At 34.8% G+C, this 23,103-nt stretch overlaps 2 protein-coding genes and 1 long non-coding RNA gene across 7 annotated transcripts; 2 read left to right on the top strand and 1 right to left on the bottom strand.

The window, feature by feature from the left end:
• Positions 1-1,013: 1,013 nt before the first annotated feature.
• LOC147495846 (zinc transporter 5-like) lies at positions 1,014-6,189 on the top strand. The gene is made up of 3 exons (XM_086564576.1): positions 1,014-1,773; positions 1,900-2,049; positions 5,775-6,189. Exons 1-3 carry the CDS (start codon positions 1,126-1,128, stop codon positions 6,078-6,080), a joined length of 1,104 nt encoding a protein of 367 aa, XP_086420702.1. The 5' UTR covers positions 1,014-1,125; the 3' UTR covers positions 6,081-6,189.
• An 8,254-nt stretch (positions 6,190-14,443) lies between these two features.
• On the top strand, positions 14,444-22,158 carry LOC147495844 (uncharacterized). Its single transcript, XR_015197793.1, has 2 exons — positions 14,444-15,004; positions 21,490-22,158. It is a non-coding gene; the product is annotated as an uncharacterized LOC147495844 (long non-coding RNA).
• LOC147495845 (uncharacterized) lies at positions 18,181-21,494 on the bottom strand. Of its 5 annotated transcripts, none has more exons than XR_015197791.1 (7): positions 20,867-21,494; positions 20,259-20,655; positions 20,019-20,122; positions 19,872-19,927; positions 18,861-19,067; positions 18,579-18,667; positions 18,181-18,500 (listed from the first exon to the last, which is right to left on the bottom strand). XR_015197791.1 is itself a non-coding variant. In XM_086564574.1 (7 exons), coding segments are annotated over exons 4-7 (375 nt in total). In that variant the 5' UTR covers positions 19,730-19,927; positions 20,019-20,122; positions 20,565-20,655; positions 20,867-21,494; the 3' UTR covers positions 18,181-18,422. The 5 variants fall into 5 exon arrangements, 2 of the variants coding, with proteins under 2 accessions (XP_086420700.1, XP_086420701.1); XM_086564574.1 differs by having other exon boundaries at positions 19,729-19,927; positions 20,565-20,655; XR_015197790.1 differs by having other exon boundaries at positions 18,861-19,787; positions 19,877-20,122.
• Positions 22,159-23,103: the final 945 nt, after the last annotated feature.

Here is a 23,103-nt window from a genome sequence, read left to right as displayed (position 1 = left end):
TACTCCCACTACTGGCCCATGGAGAGTGCACTTGTGACAATGAAGAGACTGATAACGCGAACAAAAGCAAGGCGCTCACGTTTAAGATCATTGCAATTGCTTCAATCTTATCTGGTGGTGCTATAGGAGTATGTATTCCAATACTATTGAAAAAAAATTCTGCATTTAAACCTGGAAGCAATTTCTTTTTCATGATGAAGGCCTTTGCTATTGGTGTGATTTTAGCAACCGGGTTCATTCACGTTTTGCCTGACGCATTCGATAAGTTAACATCCCCGTGTCTTAAAGATAATCCATGGGGTAACTTCCCTTTTACTAGATTTATTAATATTTTAGATAGTTTGGACTTTTCACAAAAAAATAGATATATCCAATATTTCCGATATATATATATATATATATATCGATTTTTAGATATACCGAAATATTCACCGAATTTGATATTTTGGGCCTTGAAAAAAATAGAAAAAAAATTCTCAAGATACCACGTATTGTGGAAATCAAGACCAAGAGTTTCAATTGCAACATAAGTAAGAAGAAAGAGAATAATTTTGTGGGTCCACAAGAGTTTATGTCCACAAGGCATACAACTATTTACTGTGGACATGACCTCAAGTCCACAAGACATACAACTATTTTTTTTTTTGGTAACTGCAATTTTATTTATGTGAAATTACGAAATGTACAAATAGCAGTTAAGTCATTGAAAAGTAAACTATTAACACAATGTGGAGGCCTAATACACCATAGAGAAGGGTACCACTAGTCAAATCTAGTGGAAGCTAGAAGGTAGAATTTCTCTCTCAACTATCAGACTCAAGACTCTCAAGAGGGAATGACAAGGAAATGACAACACTGTGTTACCATATGTGTATATTCATGACTATCATCCTTCCAAGAAAACAATACTAGAGCTAGTTTTGTTTAATGTTAAATTAGAAAAAAAAATGGCAATGAGTCCATCTATTGAAATAATATGTCGTCATATTTGAATCATCTATTTAAATAACATGTCCTCATAATAATTCAAAGAGTACTCCCTATAAATAACTAAAACAGGGTTTGGTTAGTTGTATTGTTCACCATTCTTCATACCTTAGTTGTAGTTTTCAATTTTCTACAAACATGATCGAGCTATTTCGTCCTTCCTCTAAGCTTTTTACCACATTCACTTTGTTGTTGCTTCTATTACTCCCACTACTGGCCCATGGAGAGTGCACTTGTGACAATGAAGAGACTGATGACGCGAACAAAAGCAAGGCGCTCACGTTTAAGATCATTGCAATTGCTTCAATCTTATCTGGTGGTGCTATAGGAGTATGTATTCCAATACTATCGAAAAAAATTTCTACATTTAAACCTGGAAGCAATTTCTTTTTCATGATGAAGGCCTTTGCTGCTGGTGTGATTTTAGCAACCGGGTTCATTCACGTTTTGCCTGACGCATTCCGTAAGTTAACATCCCCGTGTCTTAAAAATAAAGATAAAGATAAAGATAAAGATAATCCATGGGGTAACTTCCCTTTTACTGGATTTATTGCCATGATGGCTGCGATAGCAATACTGATGGTGGAGAACGTAGCTACAAGTTACTTTCAAAGGTTAAGTTCAAATAAGTCTAAATTAGTGAATGCAGATGAAGAAAAGAATGGAGAACTTTGTAGCCAAGTTCATGTTCATACCCATGTCACAGATGGTCATGCCCATGGGCGTGTTGGTGAATCAAATGAATCTGGTGGAGGTAATCTAATTAGACATCGTGTGATAGCACAGGTAATAATTATATTAGGCTTTCTAGTGTCGTGTTTAATTGTTTTCCAAATTCTTTGATAATAATTTTGTTTCATTGTAGTCTCTTTAAATTTTTATCTTCTATCTGATGCGTTGGTGTTGTTTTAGGTTTTGGAGTTGGGAATTGTAGTACATTCAGTGATTATTGGAATTTCACTGGGTGCTTCTGAAAGCTCTTCTACCATGAAGCCTCTGCTTATAGCATTGTGTTTTCATCAGTTTTTTGAGGGAATGGGACTTGGTGGATGCATCTCTGAGGTAGTAATTTCATCTTTTTACATAAAAGATTAATAGGTTTTACTAGTTTCTTATTCGACTTCAGCAGAATGAGTTATGATTGCCAATTACCCACCTTATAATCGGTTGTCATTATTGTTTAACTTTTACCATGGATATTTGTTACTGAAGTTGGTTCCTCAACTACGTAGTGCAGAAATAATATAAAATGATTATCAAAGTCAATGAGAAATCAGATCACTGAGAAGTCATTTGATTCACCAGTAATCTGTTATTTGTCCCATTTTTTAATTAGTTCATGTTAGGAATATACAACTTAATTGTACTTACTCTTTACCAATTACCAACCTATACAAACCTTTTGTCTTGTACGTGTCTTGTACTTCTTAATTAAATCCGAGCCCAGTGTAGATACACTATGTCCTTAAGACAGATTTTCCCCCTCCGCGGTCTTGAAGGTTGATGGGAAACTATCTCCCAAGATAGAGCGGATTTCCTTCTATGAAAGACTTCAATTCTATAGACTCAAATAACACAATATAGTATTTGACTAAGAGCGGAGGAGAAGAGAAAGATCGAGGAACTCGTGATGATCGGTGTATCTTTCTCTCCAAATTCATCCACTATTTATAGGTGAGTGGTGCCTTTTCGAAAACAACATGGTGACTCTTGGGAAAAAGTAAAGAACTCTTTGAAAAGTCACATGTTTTGAAAGGACACACCATTTCGGCATATAAGATTTTTTGAACCAAATTGCCTATTTGAAAAGGAAAGGTTGCACCTTTTCGCATGATACAATTGTTTCAAACCGGTGCACATTTCGAAAAGGTCGCACCTTTTCGGCATAATAATCAATTTGTTTCAAACAAATGTATCATTTTGAAAAGGTTTTCTCACATTACGTCTTGTTTCAAGAAAAACCCATTTCATTTTAAGTGGGGTAACTTGGGAGACAAACTACTCATTCATATTTAAATGGATTTGAGCAAATCATTTTTCTAACAATCCCCACATGAATGAAAATTTGGCTTCTTCTATCATAAACATCCAGTTTACGTTTTTTACAAATGAAAAGATACCGCGATCAGTCAAGTAGCATGGGAGGCCTTGAACTTGCCTTAGTGAAAGACGATCGGTTTAATTGGACGATCGGTGACTTCAATTAATGTCCTTTGAAATGTCACCGTTTGTATAAACCTAGACAATCATCTTCACGCCGATCACCCGTCTCGAATCTTGTTGGTTCTCACGCGTTTGTGTTCATTTTGGCCTTGAACACTTCTTGGTTTCGAGATAGTGCTTTTGAGACATTTGTCTTTAAAATTTCAGAAGCGGCCCCACTTCTCGCACTAACATAGGTGATTTCTATAAAGAGTATCTGCAATACTCCACTTGGATAACATAACTTTCCAAGATATAGTAAATCATTAAAAGCTTGACTTATCCCGGTTCTCATGGCGGATATGCTTTGCCTTATATAGGAATGGGTTAGAGTATAATATTACTCTCCGGTCTTAACCTGAGTCACTAACATAATTAGGTTGGCCCATTGAACCTAGATCTTGGGATCTCCAGTCAACTAGGTTGGTTTTCCATTATGATGACTCTTGGTTGATTATCTCAAAGCTTTTAAGCCCATTCCCCCTTGATAATCTTTCTACTTGCTCTCTTGTTAAACCTTTTGTAAGCGGATCCCAATGTTATCTTTGACCTTACATAGTCGATTGAGATAACTCCATTTGAGAAGTAATTGTCTAACGGTATTATGTCTACGGCGTATATGTCGAGACTTCCGTTATACATGCTACTCGGCTCTACCAATAGCAGATTAGGTCACAATGTATACACACTTCCGGGCACGAGGTTTAGCCCAGTTTGGAATATCCTCTAAGAAATTTCAAGTCACTCACCGGCGTCTACTGACCTCGTCAACGCTATGAATTCTGATTCTATATATAGTGGACCTTGCTATGCACGTTTGCTATAAGGATTTCTTTGAAATTTATGCATCTCTCCTAGAGCAAAACACCACATTTGATGTCTTTTGAGTAATGCTTCAACAAATTTCCAATTTTGAATTGATTAATTCAAGAAGATACATAATCCCCCACATTTTTCCAATTTCTCATGACAAAGTCAATAAATTGGAAAACCATGTAGATATATGTTTTTCAAGTGAGACTTCTTCTTAAAGAATGTCACATATCATTCATATAGTGTCGAAAACACTTCTAAGACCTCAATTTTCCTTACAAGTATGTTTACAAAACAATATCTTAAGCAATCTTCTTTATTGATACTCTTTGGCGCAATAGTAAAACACATATATCTTACAAATAATACAATATTTTTAGAACCCTTTTAGCACCAGCCATTCCTAACATCTGGAATGAAGCAAGGATTCTCGGAATCTTGGATCATAATTCCCTCCAAGTATGGCATTACCACCACCTTGTTTGCTTTCAAGAAGTCCATTCCAAGAATGACTTGAAAATGGTCTAAGCGAGCTACCATCAGGTCCACCTTTCCTCGCCCGGTTATTGCATCTTAATGTCAACTTCCAAAGCGAGTCCTTTCACCCGGTTCGGCTTCTTGGTTCAAGCCTCTCATAGAGCCTGTACATTCTCATGAAGTTTCAATCCAATAGCCTCATTATACATACTCGAGAGATTAGCATTATGAGTTGAACCGGTATCTACCATTGCTAGTATACACAGTAGTTATTGAGTTCCACTTCTACGAACATAAAAGGTCGCCATCGGGGACCAAAATGTTCATACCATTCAACGAACTAGTAGGTCTAGCAAATGAAATAGGAACAACATGAATAGGAGAACCTAGTGGTGTTGTCATTTCTATTCTAAAATAGAAACACACCTTTGCTATTTCCTTAAACCAAAAAAGAAAAGAAAATAGAAACAAATTCTGTTCGGTAAAGAAAAAGAAGAAAAGAAATATGTCTTAAGTTGTTAGGAATATACAACTTAATTGTAGATTTTTACTCTTTACCAATTACCAACCTATACAAACCTTTTGTCTTATGCGTGTCTTGTACTTCTTAATTAAATCCGAGCCCCGGTGTAGATACACTATGTCCTTAAGACAGATTTTCCCCTCCGCGGTGCTTGAAGGTTGATGGGAAACTATCTCCCAAGATAGAGCGGATTTCCTTCTATAGAAAGCTAGCACTTCAATTCTATAGACTCAAATAACACAATATAGTATTTGACTAAGAACGAGGGAGAAGAGAAAGATCGAACTCTCGGTGATGATACGGTGTATCTTTCTCTCCAAATTCATCCACTATTTATAGGTGAGTGGTGCCTTTCGAAAACAACACGGTGACTCTTGGGAAAAAGTAAGCAACTCTTTGAAAAGTCACATGTTTGAAAGGACACACCATTTCGACATATAGCCTTTGTTTTGAACCGATTGCCTATTTCGAAAAGGTTGCACCTTTTCGGCATGATACCTGTTTCAAACCGGTGCACATTTCGAAAGGTCGCGACTTTCGGCATAATGCAATTTGTTTCAAACAAATGCATCATTTTGAAAAGGTTTTTCTCACATTACGTCTTGTTTCAAAAAACCCATTTCATTTTAAGTGGGGTAACTGGGGAGACAAACTACTCATTCATATTTAAATGGATTTGAGCAAATCATTTTTCTAACAGTTCACACATGCTCTTATGAATTTGTACAAATGAATACATTTATATATTGACATTTTTTGATGGGTTTTATAGGCAAAATTTAAAGTTCGATCCATTGCTGTCATGGCAGCATTTTTTGCTCTTACAACTCCAATTGGGATAGCAATTGGTATAGGAATCACAAATGTTTACAAAGAAAACTCCCAAACTGCTCTAGTTGTTGAAGGTGTTCTAAACGCAGCTTCAGCTGGTATACTAATATATATGGCATTAGTAGATTTATTGGCAGCTGATTTCATGAGTGCAAAGATCCAAAACAATGGAAAGCTTCAGTTACATGTGTACGTTTGTCTATTACTAGGAACGGGTTTGATGTCTCTATTAGCGAAATGGGCCTGATTAAGGCTATAGGTAGAATACATACTTTTGGTTAACACATGTAGTCTCAAATATTCACTGAACAAATGAATTATGATCCACCTCAATGGATTTTATTTTCATGTGAGAATCTCGGAAGTTAGTATTGCTATGTTTTTGGATGACTATATGGTAAGTAGTTGCACTGATTTGATGATTAATGTTGAAAAAGTATAGGGTAATACGAAGTGCTCCACAGATCGTGTTTCTCAAAACGCAATTTGAGATGACAAAGTCTATGGACACTGTATTTCAACTTTTCCAAAAAAAAAAACAGAGAAAGACTCGAGACTAGCACATGGATTCCGAGGACAAACTTAACGCGGGTTGCTAGTTTAGAGGAAAAAGAAAACATGTACTTGGCAACTTGGCATCATTAGCTACTTAATATTGCGCCTTACGAATTGTTGTTTTTGTTTGCAAACTTAAAATCAAAATTTCAAAAAAAAATCCCACGCATGAAGTTATTGAATAACAAATTTTCCTCTTGTGATAGTTTCATAAAAACATTAAAAAGTCTCTGATAACAAATTTTCTGGGACTTGTTAGTGGCGTTTCCTTTTGTGTCATTCCGAGCAAGCCAAATATTCTAAATACCAACACCAATCAAATACATTTGAATATCGCCATCTTGTATTCTCTTGGATTCTGATAAATTAGAGAGAGATTGATTTGAGAAAATATTTACTTGATTGATTTTTAGGTCTCATCAATAGTTTATATAGAGATTACAAGTTCCTAAGTGCATCTCTAGATGGTAGTATAATCTGTCAAATTCTTCAAATTTGAAGAAAAATTTCAAAATTTCTCGGAATTCCATCTCTACGTGGCCTCAAATTCGGTCGCATCACCTGCTTGTTTGCATTCTTGTTCGCAAATTTGGCAATTTGGATGCTGATGCGAAGCGACATTGGTAATGTCACGCGTCATTGCAAATGTCGGCTCAATTTTTTTTTGACTTTAACCAGCACTACGCACTAGTGGTACTGTCGCGCGCCACTACTAATGTCGCGTGGGGGGTTTTTTTTTTCCTTTTGGAATAGTTGCACATCACTCCTAATGTCGCGTGGGTTGTTTTGGAATTGTACATGTAACACTCCAACTGTCGCGCGACAGTGGTAATGTCACGTGAGTTGTTTTTTGCTAATGGAATTTGCGACCACCTAGAGTTGGTCCAAATTTGCGACCAGATTCTCCAATTTTTTTCTACAAATTTGAAGAGTATACTACCACCACCTAGAGATGCTCTAAGATTGGTGTCAAACCTCACTATACACGTGAACAAAAATATATAAACAAATAACAAAGATCTATACAACTTTAGAAACGGAGCCGGTCGCTTGTCGTGTTTGCGGAATCAAAGCTGGGACTTTGAGTTATACTATGTCAGAGCACGTGCGCACTCTTACTTCTAATACTCCCCCTCAAGTTGGAGAGTAAATATCAAGAACTCCCAACTTGCGAATTAATCTCATAAAGGTGTCCTTGCCGAGAGGTTTAGTGAAAGTGTTAGCCACCTGATCTGAGGATGGAACGAACGTAGGAGATAATAACTTGGCCTGTATCTTGTCACGTAAGAAATGACAGTCCAATTCGATGTGCTTCGTTCGTTCATGAAAAATTGGATTCTGAGAAATATGAAGTGCAGCCTAATTATCACAGAACATGGTCATTGGAGAGGGGTGGGAGATGCCTAAATCATGCATAAGATACTTCAATCATTGAAGTTCACACGCAATGGTAGCCATGGATCGATATTCGGCTTCAGCAGAAGAACGGGATACAGTGCTCTATTTCTTTGTTCTCCAGGAGATAGGACTAGAACCAAGAAAAGTGAAATAAACACATAATTAAGAAAACTCTTTCATGAGAGGAGCTTCCTTTACCATCATCATCTTTTACCATCATGTACTAGTGTTGATTTTTGTAATAACACTGATTTGATGTGCGCTTCTTGGTTGCTACTATCAATATCACTGTTGACGTCAACAAAATACTATTATGGGTACTTCTGAATACTGAACACTGGTGCAGTTTAGGCTTGACTGCTACCTGGATATATACTGAATAGTGCAGTGTAGGTTTGACTGCTACATGAATACTGATGAGTGCAGTTTAAGCTTGACTGCTACCTGAAACATACGTGCAATTTAGGCTTGACTACTAACTGAATACTAGTGAGTGCAGTTTAGGCTTGATTGCTACCTGAAACATACGTGTAGTTTAGGCGTGACTGCTACCTAAAGCATACGTGCAATTTAGGCTTGACTACTACCTGAAACATACGTGCAGTTTAGGGTGGATCTGCTACGAATCTTGATGAGTGAAGTTTAGGCTTGATGCTACCCGAAACTCGTCGTGCAGTTTAGGCGTGGATCGCTACGAATACTTGAGTGCTGATATGCCTGGTATGAGGGGTATACACGCCCTCATGAAGTGGGTTCGCCAAGGCAATATGGGATATGGAGACATGAGTACTCTTCCTCATATCTCCATATTCTCTTCCTCAAGTTGGAATATACAAGGCTAAGTTGAAACATACAAAGACTTGTCTATTCCGACTTGAACTTAAAATAGAGGAGACCAAATACCAACCCAATAAATAAACTGACCACCCCACCATACTAAACTTAAAACTTGAAATTATACAACCAACCAATACCCACTTCAAATAACAAAGCAAAGATGAACTTATACGACCAAAGATCAACCAACTCCCACTCCAAAAAACAATACTTCATACTCCAATACACAAAAAAATTCTAACAGAACATGTGATAAACCGTAAAACCATAACTACTAAATCTCTCTAACTTATTCTTACGTTATCAATTATTTATTTTCTACTCTCACATGTATATCCATACAATATATAGAGTACAAAATCATTCTACTCTTAACTCTCTAGACTTAAACGAATTCAACTAATCAAACACAAGAAAAGCGATTGGTGAGAGCAATATTTATGGATGTGAATTTATACTACTTAAAACTAAATATATGAATTTAATTTATACTAATTTAATTAAAGCAATTTAATATGACTTGAATAAAATATAGAGAAGAATAGAGAGAGATTGAAATTCACTTTTTAATTTCTTAACATGCTAGCATAGATTTATATAGAAAACCCTAGTCTAGATATTCTCACACAAGATTAAAATATAAATACTAGACCTTTAATGACCCCTAACTAGGGTTTATACTATCTCTAGTCATAAACTAATTAGCATGAGAGAAAGCTAGCTTGTTCCCATTCTCATGTCAAATTCACTATTATCTAATTTAGGTTAAACTCTTCTTATCTCTAAGTCAAGAAAAACCTAAACTTGAAATCCTAAACAACAAATCTATACTAACAAATCAAATCATCTCAAAGCTTCATTCAAACTCCTTCTAATGGGAGTTTAGCTTTGATTCATGGAACTATCAGCTTTAAAAAGAATGAAAAGAAGACATAATAGAAAGAGAAACAATTGAATTAAATAATAATAATAACTTGAAGGTATTTTAATGGAGGTTTTATGGAGGCTACAATTATAAACTCTAATTACTTAAACTATACTAAACTAAAGAAAGGAGAGAGAGAGAGAGAGAGAGAGAGAGAGAGAGGCGTAGCCAAATTTTGTTTAGCCTTAACCCTTTTTATATAGGAGAGGGTTAAATTTACAATTTCATGCATGGGCTTTGGAGCTATGTTTTAGGCTACTAAATCAAGCCCAAAACCTAATTACTTAAGTCCAAAAAGGGTTTCTCTGTGGGAATTTACTGAAATATCCTTTTTGTCCACTTTTACTACTTTGATCAGGTCAAGGCTTGGACCATTAGAAATCTCTTTCCGAGCCAGTCGTTTTGACATATAATAGGCTAAATTCCGAGGTCTGAGTCCAAAGATACGACCTGTGGAAGTTTTGTTGACTTTTTTACTCTTTTTCTACCCGCGTTGACTTTGACTTTTCAGCTTTGACTAGGCTTTAAAAATGTTTTTTCTTTTTGAAACTTGGACTTTAATCATATAATTTCTCTAGAAAGCAATTTGACTCATTTCTCTTGCAAAAGTGACGTATTTCTTCACATAATTGATTCCAAGACCTGAAATATATAAAAACATATAAACATTACTAACTCTTATTTATTATAAACATAAATGACTTAAATATAATACTATTAAGGGGTTGAAACTACAGTTTTGGGCTCTTATCAAACCACCCCCAAATAGCATTTTGCTTGTCCTCAAGCAAATATGTGAAATTAAAATAAGTGACCAAAAATATATTCCTAACTACTCTCGTTTCGCTGAGTGCGATTGCATTGACCATATGCAATAATGCCTTAAACCACAAAAAATTCCCTAGTGGACGAGTTATAACCTCATGAGAGTTTTCTAGATAAGGTACGCACAAACTTCATTTATACTGCAATGACTAAGAAATAAAAGTAATTGTCTCCTAATTTATCTCAGATATCTATACATCTAACTAGCATTTAAACAAGGATCATCAATCTAACTCCTAAATTAATACATGCATAATAATCAAATCATCTTAAGATAAACAACTATACAATGAACTATGATATGAAATGCAGTGGAAGGTCTTTTTCTGAAACTTTTGGGTAGCGTGCTTAAGTAGGTTCTCACAAGAAATGCGTCAAGACAAATAACACTCTGGTTTTTCCACTCAAGTTTGCTAACTCCAGTATGAAATGAGCACACGTTTCCTCACAATCTTAATGACAATCCAAGGAAACCGAGGTCGATCAAACACATCTACCACTTACTATCACACCAACCTATTCCTAATTGAGCTAGATGTCTTTATTAGGTAATACGAGGCGTAGGTATTGGTTAAAGAATAAAGGAAATGGATATTCAAAAAGACAAATCTGATAAAATAGGGTCTTCATATTATGTAACTAGATAAAACATTGTTCTTATTTTGCTTCTACACTTTGTTTCCAACCTTAGCCCTTTTGTTTTGGCTTCTGACTCATTTTGATTCTATTTTTGGAGTTCTAACTTTTATTTTTCTTTCCTTTTGGAAGTTTTCTTTTCTTTCCTTTTTCTATTTCTTTCTCTTTCTCTTTTTCTTTCGAAGCAACTAACTAATTTTTTGTTTACCGGGTTTTTCTTCTTCTATTTTCTTCACTCATCCTATTTCTCAAACTTATCTAGATAGGTAGGCTGATTTTATTTTTTATTTTGTTTTATTGTTTTAATCATATAATTTCTCTAGCAAGCAATTTGACTCATTTCTCTTGCAAAAGTGACGCATTTCTTCACATAATTGATTCCAAAACTTGAAATACACAAACACACGTAAACATTACTAACTCTTATTTATTATAAACATAAATGACCTAAATATAATACTATTAAGGGGTTGAAACTACAGTTTTGGGCTCTTATCAACATGTATCAAACAATACTCACTATAGAGGGTGGAGGGCGGGTCGCGCTCCTTCTTTTGACTGTGTTCTTCTGGAACAGTTTTGGAAACAAAGGAAGATAGAAAGAATAATTCTTCGCGAGATAGAGATATTGTGCCCCTATAATACTTCAAGCAAACAACTTGAAACATATAACAAATACTTTGGTCATTAATACCAATTACGCGTAAGCTAGAAACTCAAACATCCATAACAAGACTGACATCAAACTTTATATTCCTCAAATTTGACATACCAACAATATTCAAAATTACTCAACGAGCTCATATCTCCATATTTTCACCATACACCAACTGCTGAAGCGAACCAATACTTTCAATCAAGAAACCCAACGATTTCAATAAACGAACAGGTTTATATGTAGCTCATGAAAATAACGAAGGTCCAACATCATAATAGGAGCCTATTCTCTGTATGGATATTGTATGGATATGAAGAGAGTATGCTATACGAACAGCCTAGAGCCTGTGCATGCCTAGCAAAATGCTAAACCGAGCGCGTGAGCACCTTCCACTAGAAACTGCAATATACAAAGCCTAGAGCGCGTGAGCCCCTAGCAGAAGGCTAAACCAAGCGCATGCGCGCCTCGTCCAATACTAACTTCAGAGACTGTGAGATACAGAGAGGTTGTGCCCCTCTTATCAATACTAAGACAGAAAGATTACGGAAGAAGGAGACATGCGGAAGCGAAACAATACTAAGAAACCAATACTGAGAAACTTCGGATCTCTCTCCTAGCATTCTTCAAACAAACTTTAAACACCAATGGAAACTTCTTGTGAGAAAAATTAAAACTTTAATTGAATACTATACTGAAAACTGAAAAAGAATTGATTTTTTTTTTCTTGTATACTTATTTTGGGGGTTACCTCTCCTAGCATACCACTAAATTTAGATTTGAACCTGCTTCTCCGATACATGTTAGTGGTGATGCTAGGAGAGTTTAAACATAATTGTAATAGAGAAACCAAGAAGAAGAAGAATGGAAAATAGTGGAGGCTAGAATAATAAGGTTAAAGAGTTGTTTTTCTCTACACCTTAGTTTATATATTTATACTTGACTTACTTGGGTGTCAAGCTATTCAAAACAGCAGCTACTAATTAGGTATCCACACTTATAGAAAGAAACGTGGGATACTTTACATACTTCGATCAACACTTGTAAAGTTGGAAAGAGTGCAAGACTTCCCTTTTTAATGCCTTTGAATAAAGTTATACTAAACCTTTAGAGTTGGTACTTACTGATCTATGGGGACTTTCTTCCATACCATCTACTCTTGGTCATGTGTATTATGTTTCTTTTATAGATGATTTCTCTAAATTCACTTGTATTTTTCCTTTGTTTAAAAAGTATGATCTTCTTACTATGTTTCAATTATTTAAAACCAATGTTGAGAATCTAACTGATTATAATATCAAAACTCTTCGATCTGATGGAGGGGGTGAGTACATTAGTAAAGTATTCAAGATTTTTCTTCAACACCATGGAATCTCCACTCAATATTCACGCCCTCATACACCACAACAAAATGGCTTAGCAGAGAGAAAACATCTTCATATCACTGAAATGTCAAGAACTCTCATTGCTCAAAGCAACATTCCACCAAAATTTTGGGTTCATGTCTTTCAAACTTGTGTTTACCTTATTAACAGAACTCCTACACTTTCCTTATCATATCTCTCTCCACTTCAAAAACTTTTCAAAATGACTCCTAATTACACTTTCTTAAAAGTTTATGGGTGCTCATGCTTTCCATCGCTAAGGCCTTATACAACAAACAAACTTCAAGCTAGAAACAAAGAGTGTGCTTTATTGGGTATAGCCCTCATCATAAAGGTTATCAATGTCTTGATCCCTCCACTGGAAGAATCTATACTAGTAGACATGTTATTTTAATGAAAATTCATTTACTTTTCGAAATTCAACACCAACATCAATCCCTTATATTCCATCTGCTACTAAAATTCTTGTCCTTTCTTTCATACACTCTGACATGTCTTCATCCTCTGCTGATATCACTACTACACATGTAACATCTTTTGACACATCACTTTCTCAACCACCACTTCTGCCAACACCTCTCATTTCAACAGATCATACACTTTCAAATACATCTCATCAAGTTCAAACTAAGCCAACTCGATCCATATCATCCAAACAAGCTCACCTTCCTTGGTTGCATTCTATGAATACAAGATCAAAAATGGGAATTTCCAAAAAGAAAAACTTCACTGCATCTAAACATCCTATTGCAGCTTACATATCACAGTCTAATCCTCAAGTTATAGTTCCTACATGCTATACTCAAGCTGTAAAGGATCTCAATTGGAGGCAAGCAATGACAACATAATATAATGATTTACTTCACAACAATACATGGACACTAGTACCATTTCATTTGTCTCAACATTTAGTGGATAATAAGTGGGTGTTCAGGCTGAAAGAGAAATTTGATGGTACTATAGGCAAGTTTAAGGCTCGACTGGTTGCCAAGGGGTTTCATCAAATAGCAAGAGTTAATTTTTCAGAAACTTTCAGTCCTGTTGCAAAGTCAACCACCATCAGGTTGATTCTTACTATTGCAGTCCAGAATAATTGGAGAGTTAGGCAATTGGATGTATCCAATGCTTTTCTTCATGGTGATCTCAAAGCGTGTACATGAAGCAACGCCTAGCTTTGTTAATCCAAGTAAACCGACTATGTGTGTAAACTTTATAAGTCCTTATATGGTCTTAAATAGGCACCAAGGTCATGGTTTGAAAAATTGATGGGTGCCTTACTTGAGTATGGTTTTATTCGACCAAAGCAGATCCTTCATTGTTTATAAGAGTTGCAACAGACTCAATCACCTATATTCTAGTCTATGTTGATGACATTCTAAATTTTGGAATTGGTATTGATCCATCAACAAAGTGAAGAAGATTATTGCTTTTCAACACTGGCATGAAGAGAGATTTCCAAAGTAGAAAATTGTCTTTTGTAAGTTTAATTGAAATGAAGTTATTGATGTTAACAGAAGTCATTGAAGATGTTGTTGAATTCATTGTTTTGGTTGAAGATTGAAAGATGAATAATGATCAATTTTATCGATTCAGATTAAAATTGAAAAGAGAAATGAGATAAACAAATAGAGAATAGATTGAACAACTTGAATAATGAGAGTGAGGAAGAAGGAAAACTTAGCTTGTTGAAGCTTTATTAACATTTTAATGGAGTTTCATAATCACTTTTTAGCTTTTGAGCTGATGGCTCCGATACCATGACAAAATTTAGAATGAAATGATTTATTTTCTTATGATTTTCTACTCCTTACATGTATTTATAGTATTCTTACAATTGCTAAGATAATGACAAGTGTCATACTCTATTACAACTACATAACTAATTATGTTATGATAACAGATTATGTTGAGTCTGTTGAGCTGACGTGGATGCTTGATTCACTGGATTACTTGAGGTGTGCCATTGTTTCATTTGATTGAGAAATTATTGAAGCTACCCCCTAAGAAAATAGTTCTCTCTTATTTGTATTGGTTAAATTTTTAAACAACAAGAATATAATTTTTATTTAATTGTGAACAATACAGTAGAACCTCGTGAAATTGATACATAATTAACTAATTATTACACTTAATTAAATAGTAGCTTTTATTAGTCCTGACTTGGCCCAATGTACTAAATTAATATTTTCCACTATATTTGTAAGGTAATAGATTTCTAAAATTTGTGTGTAGAGTTATATATGTTCACTTATTTCAACCAACTATATATGACATGCAGTGTTGTGAATTTGTTGTGTTTGATTAGTAGAGGTTAATTAAATACTTTGTTACTATATGATACGGAATTAAGGATCATATAATACCACTATTTCAAATATACATCTTACATGTGCCTAGCTTATACATAATATAACTTCTTTTAAATCAGTAGTAAACTAAGTACCAATTTGATGCAATTGCAATTGTAATTAAACGAATTCCACGAATTCTCAATAAAACCAATTCAATTTAATCTCAAAAACTAACTTGACCAAAGGCCTACATGAGTATTTATAGCATTCAAAGGCTAACAATTTAGAAACCAATGGAAAAGGAAACTAACAATAATACCTAAATGCATAATTAGAAATATCCTAAAGAGAAAGTATCCTAAATAATAATAATAAATCCTAAATCACATCAGGCCTTTAAGCCTTGTATATATTTTTCCGTTCATATCATGTTTGAGTTGTATATCCATATTTTTTTTGGATGTGATATCAATATCATGATATGTTTATTTTGGACAACTATGTATAATTAATTAATGTGGAAGTCAAATATTTTCTTTGTATATTTACATGTCAATTACTTAGATGATACTAGCCATTTGGCCCGACCTATGGCTGGACTTGCTACATAGATAGCTAATGACTCAAAAGCTTAAAATCCACTTGAATAAATAATATATGTATATTGATAGCTAATAATTCACTACATACTTTGTTTGAAGGGTTTACATTTTTCTATTTTTTTTTTTTAAATTGCAATCAAAATACTATACACACACAATACTTGTATAGATGAAAAAATTCTGATTAAAGAATAAAATATCTCGTCCTCACTTAGCATGCAAAGAAACACCAACAAAGAGAATAATGGATTACATGCATGAGTAAATAAACCTATATTAATGGTACGTCGTTAGCATATATTCAGAATTTAACTAAGAATAGGGAGGCATGTTGTCTTGGATTGCGGGAGCAAGAGCATGTCATCACTTTCTGGTAGAACTCTTTCAAAGTTTTAAAATCAAATAACACATCAACAACTATAGGCAATACCACCATCTTGGAAATCACTTTCTTTATGACCAATTTCCTTAAGACCAACGTTGCATGCCTACATATGGTTTACATTGCCAAAAATTTCAAGCTACTTGACTACTTCGACTAAATCATGGAACCATGAAATGTAATTAAAATGATCTACTATGAAGTTGATTAACACTTTGACTAAATCATGGGACCATGAAATGTACGTAATTAAAATGATCTACTATGGAGTTGATTGATGTTAATTTAATTTGTAATCAAATTTACATGTGCAACTATTTATAATATAGATTAGCCAAGAGTGATGAAATCAATGTGAACTTGATTACAATCTGATGCAACTGAATGCAACTTATTGCAACCTTGGGCAGACCCATAAATGATACTCTGTGAAATGTCATATATTCTTCCTCTTAATTACAGTCTTACATCAGTTTACTCTGTAGGCAGTAAACTACAACCAAGATATGGGACATATATTATGAATCCATCATAGAAACCAATATATAAAGCCTAATTCAGTATAAGTTCTTCATCTATTTACCTCCATCAAAATGACCCATCCAAAAATAATTAAAATATCGGCTGGAATAGTTGTAATTATACAAAAACCCCTTCAATGATGTCAGTGTCCTGAAAAGACGTGTTCCCCAATTAGGAGCTGGTCACTTTTTCACTGTCTTGAAGAATCGCTGACATCATATCACTACTATTATAGAAAAATATGTAGGTGAGTGAACAGTAAATTCTACGTCTGCCTCAAAGGCATTCTCAAAATTTGACAGTTTTTTTTTTTTGGAGCAAAACCATAATTGCGCAATTTCAAAATTTGTTTATGTCGGCACGGTGGGTTTCAATGTTGGGAACAAAGTTTGCACATGGGGTAAAATAGTAAATTCACTTCTATTGTAAAAAAAAATTTAAAAAGAGAAATAGTGGTGGGGCTTAACCACATTGAGATTGTTCCACGTGCCTAGGCGCACGTGGTATGAGGCTAGTGTAACAATATAAAAAGGTTATTACCCACTTGACCTAAAACAGCAGAACAAATATGATAACCTCATTTTTGAGTAATATGTGAACAGTAATACACTAAATGAACTATAAACATGTGCTCACCATGTGAGATGAACACGAAAAAAGAAAACCACGCATTGAGCAAATAACGCAATCCAAATAAATCATCACCATACTGTACTGGCCTACTGACACTATACATAGAAACTTAAAAGACGTACTAACAAAAAATACAGAATGAACAGTATTAAGACGCAATTTGATGTATGCGTGGTGGTGGGGTGTAAAATCAGCTTCAAGTCTAATTGGTTTTGCAATGGGCATGTTATTCCCCCCACTCAAATACCACCACCTTCCTTCCTATCGTGATTCATGAACTAAAAAAATGGCCATATACACAACAATTCCAACGCTTCTAAAAAGATTGTAAACTTATGAGTTACCTATAGCCACATGCAGACAACATGGTGTTAACTTTATGATCCTAAACTATACACAAACAACATGGTGTTAACTTGGGTGTAATAATTAATATTTTATATTCTAAAGCACCATGAAGACTTCAATCACCACAAACAACATGGTGTTAACTTTATGATCCTAAACTTGTCTACTCAGTTAACTATATCCCCAAACACAACAAATTTCAATAACCCTCTTTTTAGCCTATTTCAAAACACCAACTAACACAAATTTACACATACAAAGCTCAGTAATTTAACAACTATTACCACTAAAACTAAATGAACTTATTTTTTCAGCTTACTAAACAGTAAAGATTATTTTTCTAAGCACAAACATAATAAATAAACAAATAAATAAAAAAACATTATAAAAAAAAACAAACACAAAAAATAGATACTGCAAGAGTGTAAGAGAACAAAACTTACTGCCTACAGTGTAGAAGAAGAAGAAGAAGACTACTTGATGAGTTTTTCCACAGAGAGAGATGATTAAATTTAAAGAGAGAAAGAAATGGAAGTGAAGTTAAGTAATGAGGGGGTTCCTTCTTTTTCAGCTAATCTTGTTTGTGAATGAAAAGCTAATTATGATTTATTATGTTGCTGATTCTTTTAGCCTCTTCTTCCTCTTCCTCTTCCTCTTCCTTTTCCTCACCCCCCTGCAAAGGTAAAAAGTTTTTCAATTATAAATAAGAAATTACTTTACTCAAATAATTCAACTGCATGAAAATACTTACATGACCCTTTTCTGGATTAACATTATTATCTGTAAGATGCCTGCAGTCTTCTTCATCCTGTTGTTGTTCAAAGCATGGTTCACCTTTTTCTGAATTCAGTGCTCACCATAGAATTTAATCACGATAAATATGGTACATAATACAGAAGAAGCAAGTCAAGTTCAGTTTTCATATTTTGTTATGTAACATTCAACTTCATAAAAGGAGCAAAAACAGAAGTCAATGCCTCCTGAAAAAAGAATTTCGAATATACATTGTGAAAATGATATAACTAACTAATACCTGTGTCATACCAAAGATCACGATTTCCACCACCAAAAATGTAAATGTGACCATCCAACGCCGCTACTGCGGCCTGCGAACGGATAGCGCTCATTGGCTGAAGAGATCTGACAATGTCTTTAGAAGGTGAATAACAATCCACAGCAGATAGAAATGAATTCCTGTCATACCCTCCTAATATGAATATGAGTTCTTCACCGCGATCCACTGAAATCCAGAGCGTGTAATTTGAAATCAAGGGGTTTTTGAGTCAGGAGGAGAGTAGAGGGAGAGAAGAGAAATAATTTTTTTTGGTAAAGGTCGGGGGTGGGGTTTTGAGTTTTGACCGAAAGGTTTTTTTATTTTTTCTTATTGTTACGCGAACAGTTCCTAAAATCGGGCGTGAGTTTGTTTTTGTTTCGGCAGAATTAACTAAGAACAATATTCAACAATTACCACTCCTTGATTCGCATACAAAAAGTCATGAGGGTTCTGGACTCTTAACAGAACATGATAAGTGAAAAGGATGAAAACATTTGAATTTGAACTTATTATTCTTCTAGCTCCGTCATCTCTAAGCATTTGGGAGGAGGAGACCCCTGAAGTCTTTTGAGGAGCTGGGAGGTGAAAAAGGCCCATGTTCCGATGGTTTTCTACATGTGAATTGTGCATGAACTCCTCATAGCTCACAGCTCTTAGCTAGAGCGCGTGGTGAATATAAATTATGGGAACGCATGTGGAGCTATTTCAACCAAATATTTAGTCTAGAATCTCAGTTTAAAGATTCTCAACTTGAGAATCGACAATGCCTTAAACCTTATAGAATTAAACATAGGAGCATCTATAATGCTAAAATGATAGAATTAACTCGCAATTAGCTAAAATATACTTTAATCACTCCTCGGGTTTCTTTCCTTTGTTCTTCTTCCCATATATCAAACCTGTTTCCTTAACAACCAAAAACAACCACTTCAAATGTCAACAAATCCATAAACTGAACACACATAAATAGTTCAAGTAATAGAACAATACATTACTTGAGGATCAGGAATGGGTTTTCTCTTTTCAATGTATCGATTAGGATCTAACTGCAAACAAATCCACAAAATCATTTAAAATTGCTATCAATTATATAAAAAAAGAGGTGAGCCAAGTTGAGAAATTGAGAAAAGTTTAAACCTGTTGTTCTCTTTTGAGATTTTGAGAAGGTTTAACCCAAAGGAAATAAGCTAAAGTACCAGCAACAGACCAAGAAGCTAAATTACTTCCACCTCTTAATCCACCTGTTGAATTACCAATGAATGACCTTATATTTCCAACTGTTCTTCTCCAATTACTTGACATTGATCCTCAATTTCACAATTTCTTTCCGGTCACATCAAATATATCATGCAATGAAGACGAATGAGTTAACAATACCTTAAAGATCTCAAATGAATCCAGGAAGATGATGATGCCACCGAATAAGAAGAAGATAAATTTGAAGTATGAGTTCTAATATCAGAAAACAAAAATGAAATTCGGTACAGAGGTATTTAAGAGGTGTTGCCAGAGAACAACATCTTTTGTAATTTTGATATCATTCTATCATCCTAAACAATTTAAATCAATAACAATATGTGTATGAGGGGGGTGGGTTGTAAATAAATCAATTGCAGAAATCAAAGATTCAAAGACATAGACCACCAAAAGATAGATCGTAAGTTCGTAACACTATAGACATACCAATACCATACACTTGAGGTTGACGACGCTACTTTCGATCATTGATTAGACAACAATAATGCACGCCATCTTGCATTTTCAGGCCTCTCTCCTGCATTAACTCCAAAATCATTGTAGACATCAATATACAGAAGTAAATCGTGAATTTTTCAGCACAAAGAATTGAATAAAATTCTAGCACCATGAAGAAAAGCCAATGGAAAACTTAATCTACTCTATTTTGACTGCATAGAACGAAGTAGCCTAAGCAAATACCACGTCATATGAATATATGAATTGAATGGGAATAAAAGGAAATGTACCTGGCTACGGTTATATTGCTAAAGATCTCCTCCGCCTCAAAGAACTCCTCTGTTGCACCTTATGTTTCATCTTCCCTTTCACTTACCACTTCAGTGTTGACGCAATAGAATCGAAGTTCGAAAATAGTACATGATTAAGAGATAAACACCCAATTCCCAATTTCAACAATAGATACTCCCATTAAATGATTGTCATGTACCTCTGCTTTGAAGTCCTTTGGTAACTGGTCCTTAGCATCCCACAGTGCATAAATCTCCTCACGAATATTTGATCGTATAAAAAAAGTGTTAAACATAACTCTGAACATCATTTCCTCACATATGAGATCTTCATCTAAGTGGATGCATTCGAGAACCACATCTCCTTGAACACGACAACGGATATCTATCTTTAGCAGTGTAGATTCTTCTTGTAGATACAGATCAGGATTCATCCGGAAAAATCCAAAAAATTCACTAAGTCACAAAAAAGAAAACATTCTTTATTTTTTTCTTTTTTTTTGCCGCTGCACCCAAGTAACTTCTGCCGCGTATTTTTTTTTTCAATTAAAAACAATGTGAAATAACAAAAGACATGTACTTCTATATGATTCCTCTAACAGATCACTGTAACTCTTTTGCAGCCCAAGGTAGGAAAAGGAAATTCCTTCTCTGATGTCACTTTGAAGTTTGAACCTTCCCCTTTGCTGAAGAATTTGCCGTCAGCTCTTCCTCCAAAATCGTCGTCCATTTCTGGAAGAATCTCAGCTGAAACAGTTTCCTCTCTAACTTCTTCAATTAGTGCCGCCTGTAACTTAATACCTTCAATATTGAAGTTCCAGTCACATATTCCTCTTATGTACTTGCACCTCAGAAAGCTTATCATGTGCGAGCATATCTTCAACTTTTTTCACCTTCAATAATGCTTTCATACTTTCCCCAAGAGTAGTAGAAGGAAGCTTCTTCAAAAGTGCTCGCTGTTGGACTTGCAGTTCCTGAAAAGCATGCTTCAAAAGCGTCTTTGCAGAAGGTTGTTTTGATGGATCTTTTACTAAACACATCGCAGTCATCTGTTTGAAATGCTTTGAGAACTTTTTGTCTTTTGCATCTTCTAAATGCGGTGGTTCATCTACCAGGGTCATTAACAACACTTCAGAGGAGGATATTCTGAGAAAGGCGTCATCTTGAGAGAGTTTGAAGAGACGATTTTTTTTATTTTTTGAGAGTTAAATTTCCTAGTTTAATTTTGGAAGAAGAATAAGAGAGAGTTTGAATAGATGATTTTATTTTTTATTTTTTTTAGAGTTGGGAGTGTTTTGTATAATTGAAAAAAGAGTATAGAGATAGGTTTTTAACTATTTTGGGCTACGAACAATTGAAATAGGGCGTAGAATTCATTTTTTTATATAAAATCTGATGTGTCAGTCTGAGAGAAAAAAGGAGGGCTGACGTGGGTCACTGGGAGCATTCTCAACTACTCAGTATTAATGGTCTTTGATTGTTCAAACATCCTATCTAAAACAGGATGACATTTAGGAGCGTATTTTTTAACTATTAACTTGAGTACTTTTGATTTCAAGTCACCGAGTCCGTCCCACGATGCTCCAAAGTGGGATGTGACACTTCTATAGTTATATTTGACAATTGAATCTTGTCTTGCTGTCTCATAGCATCACCAATGGGATTGCGGAAAACACTTTAGTCCGAAAACACTTTAGTGTAAATTTACACAATTTTTACTTAAAAATCTCTATCAATTGAATGACTTAATTTAAAAGTGTTTAAATGATTGTTTAAACATGAACATAGTTTTACACATTTTCAAACTCAATTAGTTCTAACTATCCACTACCTCAAAAAGTGGGACTCTAAAAGTTTTAATTCTCATTAATGGAAACCAACACCATTTGTTTTTGCACATTTTATTTTGTAAGAAGATGTCGTTGGTTTACTCCTGAGTGTTTTTTTACCCAACTAATTACGTAAATCTCTTTTAAACGTACATATGGAGCCTACATGGCTGTATAAACCCGTTGGTAATCCTCTTATGCACGAGTTAAGCCTTCTCCGGCCTTACACACATCTTATGCACCATCTTCAGCCTTGATAAAATCGTTATCATGCTAAAGCTTTCTAGTAAAGTTGAGTAACTTCTATTTGACAAATGGGATCTTGTCGTGCAGTCTTATGTGGTGGGGAAGTTTCCTCACTATCCCCACCCAGCTTCGATATCTAGCAAAATGATGGTGGAGCTTGGG

The sequence above is a fragment of the Coptis chinensis genome, chromosome 6, assembly GCF_015680905.1.
Source record: "Coptis chinensis isolate HL-2020 chromosome 6, ASM1568090v1, whole genome shotgun sequence".
In the NCBI taxonomy this organism is placed as follows: Eukaryota; Viridiplantae; Streptophyta; class Magnoliopsida; order Ranunculales; family Ranunculaceae; genus Coptis; species Coptis chinensis.
Note: the sequence above shows the minus strand (reverse complement) of the source record. Positions and strands in the feature narration are given on the sequence as shown.

Excerpts from the sequence above, each read along its gene's own strand:
- LOC147495846 (XM_086564576.1), top strand. The coding sequence starts at position 1,126 with ATGATCGAGCTATTTCGTCCTTCCTCTAAGCTTTTTACCACATTCACT. Across the intron at positions 1,774-1,899 it reads GACATCGTGTGATAGCACAG|GTTTTGGAGTTGGGAATTGT; the intron begins GTAATAATTATA and ends GTGTTGTTTTAG. Across the intron at positions 2,050-5,774 it reads TTGGTGGATGCATCTCTGAG|GCAAAATTTAAAGTTCGATC; the intron begins GTAGTAATTTCA and ends TGGGTTTTATAG.
- LOC147495845 (XM_086564574.1), bottom strand. Across the intron at positions 18,668-18,860 it reads TGATCTTTGGTATGACACAG|AAAAAGGTGAACCATGCTTT; the intron begins GTATTAGTTAGT and ends CACTGAATTCAG. Across the intron at positions 18,501-18,578 it reads TTAATCCAGAAAAGGGTCAT|GGGGGTGAGGAAAAGGAAGA; the intron begins GTAAGTATTTTC and ends TTACCTTTGCAG.